The sequence below is a fragment of the Sapajus apella genome, unplaced genomic scaffold, assembly GCF_009761245.1.
Source record: "Sapajus apella isolate SASKATOON/1434 unplaced genomic scaffold, GSC_monkey_1.0 scaffold48, whole genome shotgun sequence".
Taxonomy (NCBI): Eukaryota; Metazoa; Chordata; class Mammalia; order Primates; family Cebidae; genus Sapajus; species Sapajus apella.
This window is the reverse complement of record NW_022436988.1, coordinates 3,008,623-3,020,939: the sequence shown is the minus strand read 5'-3', so window position 1 is coordinate 3,020,939 and position 12,317 is coordinate 3,008,623. Positions and strand designations below refer to the sequence as shown.

At 55.2% G+C, this 12,317-nt stretch overlaps 2 protein-coding genes across 6 annotated transcripts in view; one reads left to right on the top strand and one right to left on the bottom strand.

The window, feature by feature from the left end:
* TBC1D16 (TBC1 domain family member 16) overlaps positions 1–10,532 on the bottom strand; it is a 90,340-nt gene extending 79,808 nt beyond the window's left edge. For all 4 annotated transcript variants that reach the window (XM_032241440.1, XM_032241438.1, XM_032241439.1 and 1 more), the window contains exon 1: positions 10,447–10,532. The gene's annotated coding sequence lies outside the window, so the exon portion shown is untranslated. The remainder of the gene's footprint in view (positions 1–10,446) is intronic.
* Positions 10,533–10,651: 119 nt separating this feature from the next.
* Positions 10,652–12,317, top strand: part of CCDC40 (coiled-coil domain containing 40) — a 64,052-nt gene continuing 62,386 nt past the window's right edge. For both annotated transcript variants that reach the window (XM_032241436.1, XM_032241437.1), the window contains exon 1: positions 10,652–11,341. In XM_032241436.1, the coding sequence (XP_032097327.1) occupies positions 11,313–11,341 (29 nt within the window). In that variant the 5' untranslated portion in view covers positions 10,652–11,312. The remainder of the gene's footprint in view (positions 11,342–12,317) is intronic.

Genomic DNA, 12,317 nt, shown 5'->3' with positions numbered 1-12,317 from the left:
ACACACACACACACACACACACACACACCCCCCATGACACCCCCCATGAACAGACACCCTCTGCCCTACCAGCTTTGCCTCCGTTCTCCAGCAGTACTAGTGTTGACCCCCAGCCGCTGCCTGGCCACACTCCTTCCCAGCTGCCTCCAGGATTAGGGAAGCCCCAGGTGGATCCAGGGCTGCAGGAGCCTCCCTACCAGGCCCCACGCTGGGCTGTCCTGGGTCTGTAAACACGTCATCCACCTGTCACCTGTCACCTGTCACCGGGCAGCAGGCCCTGTAAGCTGGAGGCGGGGGAGCCTGGGCTTTGAGGGCTGAACAAGAGGCCTGGCAAATGCTCCCCAGAGAGCCCTGGAGAGCCTTGCAACAGCCCTGTCCCCTGGGCTTCAGGGCCTGCCTGCGGGGAGCACCCCCTTGCTTGGAGCACCCCCCTGCCTGGAGTACTCCCTGCTAGAAGCACCCCTCTGCTTGGAGAACCTCTCTGCTTAGAGCAGCCCCCTGCCTGGAGCACCCCCTGCTAGGAGCACCCCCTTGCTTGGAGAACCCCTCTGCCTGGAGCACCCCCCTGCTTGGAAGACCTCCGTGCTTGGAGCACCTCCCTGCTAGGAGAACCCCCCTGCTTGGAGCAGCCCCCTGCTTGGAGCACCCCTCTGCTTGGAGCACTTCCCTGCTAGGAGCACCCTCCTGCTTGGAGCACTTCCCTGCTAGGAGCACCCTCCTGCTTGGAACACCCCCCTGCTTGGAACATTTCTCTGCTAGGAGCACCTTCTTGCTGGGAGGACTCCCCTGACAGGAGCTACCACCCCCAGAAGCACCCTCCTGCTAGAGTGCCAGGCACTAATGGCCACTGGCTTGTGCAGGACAGTGGGTTCTGGTTCACTTCTGTCCCTTGGTTGTGTCCCTAAGAGCCAGGGACCATGGGATGTTCACCTGGCAGTGTCACACGGTTCCTTCCTCACACGGCAGGAACAGAGGTACAGAGAATGGCATCTAGCCCTCCTTAAGGACTCTGGATCCATGAGACAGGAAGCCCCACAGGGAAGTGGCGGCCCCCACTGCCCCATCTCCCCACACACAGCACTCTGCACCTTCTGCTCATTCTTCTTAGTTGTAAACCTACAACTGCTCTACACAATACAGTCCACCGCTCGGAAACTGCACACGGCTGTTTAGAGCGGCTTTACTCATGATTACCAACACCTGGAAGCAACCAAGATGTCCTCCAACAGGTGAATAAATAAACAAACTGTGGTCACCCAAATACTGGAGTATTATTCACTACTAAAAAGAAAGGGACAGCCGGGCATGGTGGCTCCCACCTGTAATCCTAACACTTTGGGAAGCCAAGGTAGGCGAATCACTGGAGGTCAGGAGTCCGAGATCAGCCTGGCAGATGCGGTGGCGAAACCCCATTGCTAATACAAAAATCAGCCAGGCATGGTGGCATATGCCTGTAATCCCAGCTACCCAGGAGGCTGGGGCACAAGAATCGCTAAATCCGGGAGGTGGGGGTTGCAGTGAGCCAAGATTGTGCCACTGCGCTCCAGCCTGGGTGACAGAGCAAGACTCTCTCCCCAAAACAAACACACGTCATCTTCTGGGAGAAGGGAGACTCTATTAGCTTAGAAAGAGGCTGGAGACCAGGAAGTTTGCATCCAAAGAGGCATGGAGGAGGCGTGGACGAGGGTGGAGCTGTGTGGACCAATGCAAAGAGCAGGCAGGCGCTAGGGACAGGCTGCAGAGAGCAGAGGCAAAGAGACCATCTGGTTCCTAGACAGAGCCCGCTGTTGGAGCCGGAGTTGTCTGATGGGAAAGTTTCCTAATGTCCTTGGATCTGCAAGACACACGACTTTGAATGGCCTTTGCTCACAGTGGTGCAGACCAGTTTACACCCACGACCTTAGGGACCTGGTGTCCTGTGGGATCTGAGGTGTACAAAGATAACCATTCATCCTGGGAGGCAAGGAAGCTGGATGTCAGAAAGCCTGCCTCAGTATGGAGCTCAGAGCAAGGGGGACACCCAGGTCTCCTTCTGCAGGCCTGGGGCTCTTCCTGAGGGCCAGATGCCTTCTCATGAGTACACAGAGGCGGGGGCAGCCAGCAGAGCTCCTACGACACAAAATGAGTGAACACTGGAAAGGAAGAGAGAGAGGCCTGAGCGAAGAGCAGACACCAGGCTTCTCCAGTCTCTAGGAAGGACTCAGAATCAATCAAAATAGCAACGCAAAATGCTCAAAGCACCCTGTGAGGATTACTACAAACCCCTCCGCAAATCCCGAGAGATGAAGATGGGTAGAGAAGATGCTAAGGAGGCCGGGCATGGCAGCTCCTGTCTGTAATTCTAACAGTTTTTGGGGATCCAAGGCAAGCGGATGGCCTGAGTCCCGGAGTTCGAGACCAGCTTGGGCAACATGGTGAAACCCTATCTCTACAAAAAATGTGAAAATTAGCTGAGCATGGTGGAGTGTGCCTATGGTTCCAGCTACTCAGGAGGCTGAGGGAGGGTCACTTGAACCCAGGAGCTCAGGTCCAGCCTGGGTGACATGGAGAAACCCCATCCCTACAAAAACATTTTAAAAATTAGCCAGGCTTGGTGGCCTGTGCCTATAGTCTCAGGAAGCTGAGGTGGGAGGATCACTTAAGCCTAGGAGGTCGAGGCTGCGGTGAGCTGTCATTGTGCCACTGCACTACAGCCTGGGTGACAGAGCAAGACCCTGTCTGAAAAAAAAAAAAAAGAAGAAGAGGCCAGGTAGGGGGGCTCATGCCTGTAATCCCACCACACAGGAAGGCTGAGGCGGGCAGATCACTTGAGGTCAGGGGTTCGAGACCAGCCTGGTCAACATGGCGAAACTCCATCTCTACTAAAGCTTCAAAAAGCAGCCAGGCGTGGTGGTGCAGGTCTGTAATCCCAGCTACTTGGAGGCAGGAGAATCACTTGAACCGGAGAGATGGAGGTTGCAGTGAGCCCAGATCACATCACTGCACTCCAGCCTGGGCAACAGAGCGACACTCCGTCTCAAAAAAAAATAAAAGAGAGAAGCAGCTAAGGGTAGATCCTTGACAATAAGAACCCCATTCCCCTCGAAGGCACCCACTTGATATTTGTATTTTGAAACGGTTATGTCCTTGTCAGTTTGTGTTTTCGGTTATGAGCTCCTGAGTGCGTGACACCTCCATGACGCTCCTTTTATAATGTGCCTCCCGGAATGCCATCTTCGTTAAGGTTCCATATGCCTTGTTTTTGTTGATGGAAAGGATAGCAATGCCAACTTGGCAGTTGGCACAAAGAATTCACAGATGGAGTGAGGCCAGGATCTACAACTTGCATCTCAGCTTGAGTGTACCAAAAAAAAAAAAAAAAAACCAATAACCAGGCGGTGGCTCCTGCCTGTCATCCCAGCACTTTGGGAAGCTGAGGTGGGCAGATCACCTGAGGTCAGGAGTTCAAGACCAGCCTGGCCAACATGGTGACACCCCGCCTCTACTAAAAATATAAAAATTAGCTGGGTACGATGGCCCGCACCTGTAATCCCAGTTGCTCAGGAGCCTGAGGCAGGAGAATCGCTTGAACACGGGAGTTGGAGTTTGCAGTGAGCCGAGATCGTGCCACTGCGCTCTAGCCTGAGTGACAGAGTGAGACTCTGTCTCAAAAAAAAAAAAAAAAAAATTAGAAGAATGATTTTAAAAGGCAAACAGTAAAAGCGCGGGTGCTGGTTCTGAACCATCGGAACGGGGCATGATAACCACTTGATTTCCGTGCTACTCGAAGCCCCTGGTGACAAGCAGGTAGGGCCAGATTTCTGCAAAATGGGCCAATGTGTAATTGAAGAGGAAAGAACTTGCTCAACCCTCAACAAACATACACAGGCTCATAAAACAAAAAACTCTGCAGAAACTCCTCCACCAGACATTCTTTCCCAGAAACCTGCAACTCTTTAAGAATCAGAGCACCTTCGAGGACCACGGAGGCTCAGCGCCTGCAGCTGGTGGGGGTGTTAGACTGCTGATAAAGGTAGTCGAAGTCTGCTTCCAGGACAAGAGCACTGCGAGGTGGCTGGAGGGGGGAGAGCTGCCTGCAAGGGAAAGATGTGGGAAATCCCAGGAGCCCCAAGAAGAGGGGGGACGAGAGGGACAGCGGACTTCTTTCACAACGCTGTTGGAAACTGGCGGGGCTGCTGGGTTGGGGCTGACACAGGGCGCAGCTGTGGGCCCGCTGTTAACCACACATGGTCCTTTTCCCTCCCCTAGGGGACACGTGGCCACTGAAACTTGGCCTGGAGCAGCCAGAGATTTTGTGACTCACTGGGTGAGAGGTTGGGGTGGGGCCTTCTCTAGGAAATATTTACAGGACATGAGGTTAAGACATCTGCTACCCAAAATTATTTCCCAAGATTTGGGTGATTTATACCCTAGAAAGGAGGGTCCTCCTCAACGTAGAAAGTGGCAAAGTCACAAGAAAACCAGAAGTGAACAAACAGAGATAAAGAAACGACACAGTCTCCCCTCTTGTCTCCTTCTGAAAGCCCTCGTTCCATATGTAGGTGAGCTTCCCGTGGCTGTGGTGACAAATGACACAAACTTAGCGGCTAAAACAACACAAATGCACCACCTTGCAGTCCTGAGCCTGAAATCTGGAATGGGTCTCAGGGGGCTAAAATCAGGTATCAGCAGGGCTGGCTCCTCCAGGAGGCTCTGAGGGAGAGTCTGTTTTCTTGCCTTTTCCAGCTTCCAGAGGTCGCCCGCACTCCTTGGCTCTCGGCCCCTCCCTGCATCTTCAAGGCCAGCAGCGGCCAGCGGAGTCCTTCTCACACCTCATCCCTCTGACCCTGACTCTCCTGCCTGATCCTGCCATGGCACCAGGCCCACCCAAGTAACCCAGGACCATCTCCCATCTCAAGGTCAGCTGATGAGCAACCTTAATTCCATCCCCAACTTTAATCCGTGGCCAGGTAACCTAACATATTTACAAATTCCCTGGAGTAGGACATGGGCATCTTTGGGAGCTATTCTTCTACCAACCACACCAAACTGAGGACACTGTAAGGAGCTGGGGGGCCTCCAACCTGCTCACCCACTGACTGTGAAGCCCCCGCGCAGAATGACTACTCTTTCAGCAGTAAGGTGAGGGCCACGGCCTAGAGCTGAGGAGAGGAGCACGCCTGGGCCCCGACGTCCCTGAGGGCAGGGAGAATGGACACAGGAGAGCTGCAGGCTGGTGACCCGCGGAGCTGCCTCCAGCCCAGGCCTGGCTTTCCTGTTCTGGCCTAAAGGGCTCCATCAGTTCCCAAACAGGAAAACAAAAAGAACAGAGGTACAAAAATGTCTTCCAGAAACCTCCTGGAGGTAGCCTGGAGCCGCCAGGGGACAGGTATCGCCCAGCCTCTTCTCTTGCTCATTCTGTGCCATGCACCGACCTCAGAGCCACCTTGGTCAGGGGCCAGGATGCAGTGGTCAACAGGATAGACCTGATCCTAGAAACCCATGGAGCTGGCAGTTCCCACTTACCAGAGGGACACAGCTCAGGCCCACTAGTGACAGGCAGGGGCAGAGGTAGGCAGGGTGTGGAGGCCACGGGCAAAGCCCACAGCAGATTATTCCCCTGGCCATGTCCCCGCCACGCTGCTCAGGAGCAAAATGCACTGAGCCCGGTCACCTGCCACGTGGCGAGCAGAAACTGGTTCATCTGCTTTGCCCTGAAAGCCCAAGCAACAAAGAACAGGGAAACGGCGACACCGTATTCAACACGAGCCAGACACACGCAAACAAGGATCGCGCTCCCCCTCCCCCTGGAAAACATTTGCTGCTGACATGCCTTGGATGAGGCCTCAGCTCCCGCCACCTGCCCAGAGCCAGGCAGGGGCCCTGCACCTCTTTCCGGGAACCCCTGGCTTTGCAGGTCAAAGGGTGATATGGAATCCTGCAGGCAGCCCGGATCAGGCCCCAGTCCCTGGGCAGCAGGGCTTGGGGAAGGCAGCTCCTTCAGTGTCATCACCAGGATAAGCCCCTGTGGGGCCGCCATGACTTCTCCTCGCAGCCGTGCTGAACTTCAAGTTACAGGATTAGTTCAGAAGAGAAAGACACTGGCTGCACACAGAAGCCACGTTCGGGATGCACCCGGAAAGGCTGGGCCCAAAGGTGAGCCTCTACGAGAAGCGAGAACAGGACAGCAAGTTGCATTTATAATGAAGGAACTAGGGCTTGGGGCATCAGTGCTGGGATCTTGGACCACAGGGAAACAAGGCCCTGTAACCGGACGGGACCGTCACCAAAACCGTGGTGAGGGAAAACCTGGTGGCCTGTGTGGCTGTGACTCTCCTTTTGCAGCTGTCCAGCGGTCTCCTCGACTAGCACCCACTCCCTGGAAAACCCCAAAGCCTCTGCCTCCAAGGAGAGACCACCTGCCATTTCTACATCCTTGGTGGTAAGTTTCAAAATCTCATTTTCACCCCAAAGAGCCAAGGAAGTCAGGCCTGGGAGAAGAAACTCAACTCAGGGGTGAGCCTGGATCTGGGGCCAAGACAAGACTAAGCCCAAAGGGTAAGGGAAGATGCAGACCCAGCCAGGAAACCAAACACCGCCCGGAGGCTGGCTCACGCACCTCCTACTTCTGTGCGGTCCTGAAGCTTCTCACCACCTGTGAGCGAGGGGGAGCGAATGCATCACAAAACTGAACTCAGATTGAGAGGACATGTTGACAAGACCCAAAAGCAACACAACTGATCCTGCTTAGAGAAAGCATTTTAGTTACAGCAAATAACAGGCAAGAGGCTGCCAAATGACATCTGTAATGTACGCCCTTCCCCTCGCTTCCAGAGGACTAAAGTAACGATGAACTGTATCAGACCACTGAACTCAGGCTCACTCCACGTGCAAAGCAGCCCACAGCTGAAGCGGGCAAGCAGCACAGATGCGGGCTTGGCACCTGCAGTACGCTGGCTTCACTGTGGCCAATCCAGAACGGCCGCGGAGAAAATACTGCCACATCTCAGCGTCTGCAGCCATACAGACCAGCAGACACACACAGCATCCCCTGCCAACACCTGCACACTCACTGCCCAAGGCTCAGCAAGAGAAGGACAGGCCGCCCCGGCCGGACAGTGGATTTCGGTTCTTTCTCTTCTCTTTTCTTTTATTCATGTGACAGAAGCCACCTCGAGCAGACATCGAACTTAGTCTTCCAGTGGCCCGATTTCTCTCATCCTCTGAGGACGGTTATGTAAGTTCCAAAGACAGAGTAAAGAACGTATTTCAAATCAGATGCCACAGACAGCTCATAAAAGCAGATTTACTAGGGATGCAAGACCAGGTGCTCAAAGGACAGACAGGATAAAAACACCAATAAAGGCGATGGGATGAAAAACACCACCGCGGATGTGAACGGAAAAAGGCTTCCCACATCTTCGCCCCGTATGTTTGGGAAGGTACAAACGTGTGTTCCCTCCTGTGCACTGGCCTCATCAACAGCCGAATATAATGCAAATGTAATAAAAATGATGTACAGTGTACAATCCCATCATAAAATCACCCTCTGTCCCTGTCACCTTCACAACCAGGGCCCTCCACCCCCACCGCCTAATGCTGGATGAAACGAAGTGGCTAATCTTACAAGAGAATTTAGGCCTGTGACAAACTCAGGGTCCCTCAGCCAGGGAAGAAGGGGAGCTAAAATCTTCACAGGAGATGGTGTTGCCAAGCAACCTGATCTCTCTGCTCCTCACAGCATCCTGCAGGGACCCAGCCCCCAGCGAAGGTACAAGGATAAGAGTGCAAATATGCACAAACGGTGAATTCTACGTCTGCCTGCAGTCGCTTTCCACCTGACGGACCACACAAATGCGGAGTAAGGGGTCAAAGCACAAACACAAAATGTTTTGTGTCAATCTAGTTAAATTTGGAAAATCCAAATAATGGTCATTAGCATCAACAGGAATTTAAGATGTGTCAGGAATTCAATGCTTCCCCAAATCCTTGCACCATGTATTTGAGGTAGGTAGCATGGTTATTCCTACTTTACAGATGGGGAAATTAAGGCACTGAAGTATGTGCCAGAGGAGTTGGCTTTTTTTAGTGTTTTGGGTTTTTTTGAAACAGAGTCTCACTCTGTCGCCCAGGCTGGAATGCAGAGGCTGATCACAGCTCACTGCGGCCTTGACCTCCTGGGCTCAAGCTGTCCCCCCACCTAGCCTCCCAAGTAGCTGGGACCATAGGCACTCACCGGCGTGCCCGGCTAATCTGTTCACTTTTTGTAGAGATAGGGTCTCTCTAGGTTGCCCAAGGTGGTCTTGAACTTCTAGGTTCAAGTGATTCTCCTAAGTACAGGGATTACAGGTGTGGGCCACCACACCCGGTCCAGGGTTGGGATTTGAACACAGCAGTCCATCTTTCTAGGCCATGTTCTTAACCACTGCACCTTACTCCCCAAAACTGAGGGCAGTGCAATTGTAGGTAGGTTCTGCAAACTCAACGCCTTTATCCTGAAGCCTGGGGGATGCTTTCCAGACTAAAGTGAACTGAGATTAGCAACTAGTGGGGACATGGGATCAGTCACACCTTCCTGCACTTTTATCAAATATCTGTATATGAATGGCGGGCACCCACCACATGAGAGGAGGCAGTGGTACAATGGTTTTCTGGAGCTGGGATGTCCTGGGCCTATGGCCTAGTTCTGTTACTCTCAGCTGCATGAACTCAGGGCAGTTACTTCTCTAAGTATCACTGTTGCCATCTGCAAATGGGCATAATGCAGTCCTCACTTCATGAGCCTGTTTTGTGGGTTAAGTGAATGCATGCATGATAATTAGGAACTGCTAACACAGTCACCATAAGTGCAAGAGGATTAAATAATTCCACAAATAAAAACTTTCTTTTTTTTTTTGAGACACAGTCTTGCTCTGTCACCTGGGCTGGGACGCAGCGGCACATCTCAGCTCACTATAGCCTTCGCCTCCCAAGTTCAAGCGATTCTCCTGCCTCACCCTCCTGAGTAGCTGGGATTACAGGCGGGAGCCACCACGACGGGCTAATTTTTGTATTTTTAGTAGAGATGCAGTTTCACCTTGCTGGCGAGGCTGGCCTCGAACTCCTGACCTCAGGTGATCTGCCAGCCCCGTCCGACCTCCCAAAGTGCTGGGATTACCGGCATGAGCCACAGTGCCCAGGCATAAAAACTTCCTTTAGCCACAGTCTCACCATAAAAATGCCACTTACAAAAAAATATGTGCAACAGAAAACACAACCACCACACTCAGGATATGAACAACAGCCATTCATGAACTTTGTAGTTAATACTAAAAGTTACTCCTCACTTTACTCTTCATTTGCAAAAGCTTTCGTGGTTCTTAAAAGTGTTTAGTATTCACCAATTTTACTGTTATCGTTTCTAATGAGGATTTGCTAAAACTGAGGCATGGATTTGAAAAAGTGCTCTAATCAGTTGGTAGCAGATTTGGAATGGAATCCCCAGCCCCCAGTCTTTGCACCCACCCTCTGGCAACATGCTGCCTCACGTGAGCATCTTGAAGACTGATTTCCCTTTTTATTCCAGATAAAAGAATTAGGTGTCTTCGGTAGAAAAGAAAGTAGATCTTTAGGCTGAAGTCGCAGAAGCTGGCCAGTCAGCCCAGCTTCTCATATGAACTCGACCCGGGCAGTAGAACAAACTTTACCATAAGGAACGCAAGACTAACTTTTGTTACCTCTTTTCTATTCATTTTCTATTTCTGAATGGAATCTGAACTACTTTGTGGCCAACATGCAACACCAGCTTCCCACTGTGGGAATCACAGGATTTCAGCATTCAGCGGCTTCCGGCAGGATCCCCTGGGTTACGTTTAGCAATCTTCAGCTGCCTTTTTTTTCTTTTTCTCTTTCTTTCCTTTCGTTCTTTTTTTTTTTTTTTTTTTTTCTTTCCAAAGGAAAGAACAAGGGAGGCGAGCCCAGGCGGAACGGAAGTGAGTATCCCGACACGCGGATCTCAGGCAGCCCAGACCACCGAGCCCTACAGGCCGGGAACGCTGAGCGCGCGCCGCTGGGGAGACGCACACTTCGGGGGCTGTGTGGGCGCGCGCTGGCACCCCACAAGTTCCCATGCCTCTGCTCCGCCGATCCGGCCAGACAAAGACCGCAAGTTCCCCGGCCCACGGCTCCAGGCAGGCGGGGACCAGTCTCCCCGAATTAGGCCCGTTCCGGGCCCCCGGCGCCCTCACCCGCCGCGAGGGGAGTCCCCGGGTGCCCCTGCGTGATCGGGGTCCTCCCGCAACGCCCCCGCTCCTGCTGGCGCCCTGCGCTCGGAGGACTGCGGCCGGACCCCGGCCCCTCCCCGGTCCCGCGGCTGCAGGCCCACGCGCCCCGCGCGCCCCCGCCCCAGCTCCGCCTAAGAGCCCTGCCCGGGACTCCGTGGACCCTCGGACCCCGCCCCCGCGGCCCCGTCCGGGCCCCCATACCCACCCGGGTCCCGCTGCGGGGGCCGGATTCGCGCCGGCTCTCAGAGCCGCCACCGTCGCCTCCGCCGCTGCCGCCGCCTGTGAGGCGCGGCGGGGCGGGGACGCGCGGGGAGGCCCGGCCCCCGGCCCGCCCCCGGCCCGCCCCCAGGCCCGCCCCCCAGGCCCGCCCCCAGGCCCGCCCCTGCCGTGCTTCCCGCCCGCCTTCCCGCCCAGCCCTGGGCGCACGCCCCTGGTTCGCGGCTGGCCCTCCCTCAGGCCTCGCTGCGCCCCCGCCCGGGGGACTGTGCCCGGGCCCGAGCCCCGCGCCCCCGGGGAAGACACGGGCCCCCTCGGACGCTCCGCGAGCGCGCTCGCCCTCGGCCGCCGCCCCCTGCAGGGAAATTTCGGAAATTTCTCCTATTTGGGGCTAGGAAGGGACGACACCCTCGGGAAGACCCCCGGGCGTCCCTGCTTCCCGAGGAGTCTCCGTAGGACCCCTGGAGAGGAGCACCGGAGCTCCCCAGGGCCGGAGACGGAGAAGCGCGCCAAGCGCGGGGCACCCGGCCCCCGGCACCGCAGCCCGCCGGCCACTCCCGGGCGCCTAGCAGTGCGGAGGCCCCGGGTGCCCGGCCGGTCCCTCCAGGGCCTCGAGACGCCCGCTGGGCGCACGCAGACGCCGCTGTCGCTTTAGAGAACCGGAGTGCAGGCGAGGCGGGACCCGGGCGCAGAGAGCGATCGAGGAAACGCACGGTCGTGCTCTGACCATTGCAGTCTAAGGGATGACACCTCGGAGGTGGCACAAAGGCCGCGCCGCCCCCGGAGACCCCCGCCCTCGCCGCGCGCGTCGTCCTGGCCCCGCCGGATGTTGACAGCGTCGCCTAGCAACGGGAGATGGCGGAGCCCGGCGGCGCGGCAGGCGGGTAAGCGGGGTCGAGGGGCCGCGGGTCTTGGTCCCCGCGTCGCCCCCTGCCTCGCCCTTCGCCTCCACTTCCCCTTCCTCTCGCCTGTGTCCTCCCTTCTCTCGCCGTTTTGCTGGCCTTTCCCACCCACCGCGTTCATGCCCCCCCCACCCCCGCCAACCCTTCTCACTTCCCCCCTCCTGTCCCTTTGTCCTCTCCCGGCCTCCCTCTTTCCTACTCTAAGCGTGCGACTCCGTCTCAAACCCGGGCCCGCTGGCTCTGCTGTCACCATGGCAACCACTCTGCTTGGCGGTCCCCGCGCGGAGCCCTCCTGAAAACAGGGTCCTGCAGGGCGCGGGTCTGTCGGATGCAGCCCCTGACCTTGCGCCTGGGCCACTCACTGTGGCCGGAGACCAGGCCGGTCCCCCTCCTCCCTCCTGCAAGGACGGATTCCCTCTCCCTGGCTTGGGGGGTGACCCGCGATGGGAGGGGTCCCTGCGGCTAGGCGGCCCCGCGGTGGACCAAGGTCACCCCCCTGGGGCCTGGGCGCGCACAGGGAGGGCGGCTGGGTGAAAATCCACCCACCTCTGCCATCCGTCCTCTGCTTACTTAGGCTGTTTAAAAGGATAGAAACAATTTGAAAAAAAATTGGCCTTTTTACCGTAGTCACTTCCATATTCTTTCATTTTTTTTAAGGTGGGTCTGTAGGTACTGACACAGAAAGACTAAAGATATTAATAAAATGATAGGCATAAATGTAAAACAGCAGGTATAGTTTGATCTCTAATAAAGGGTGTGTGTGTGTGTGTGTTTAAAGCACAGAAAAAAATGTCGAAAGACTGTAATCCTAAATATTACTGATGATTATCTTGGGAAGGAAAGGGAAGACCACAGGAAGCTCTCACTGTCTTGAACGTATCTGTATTCCTTTGCCAGACAAAAATAGCTTGGATCTTTAATTTTTAAAAAAAGCAAAAAAAAAAAAAAAAAAAAAAAA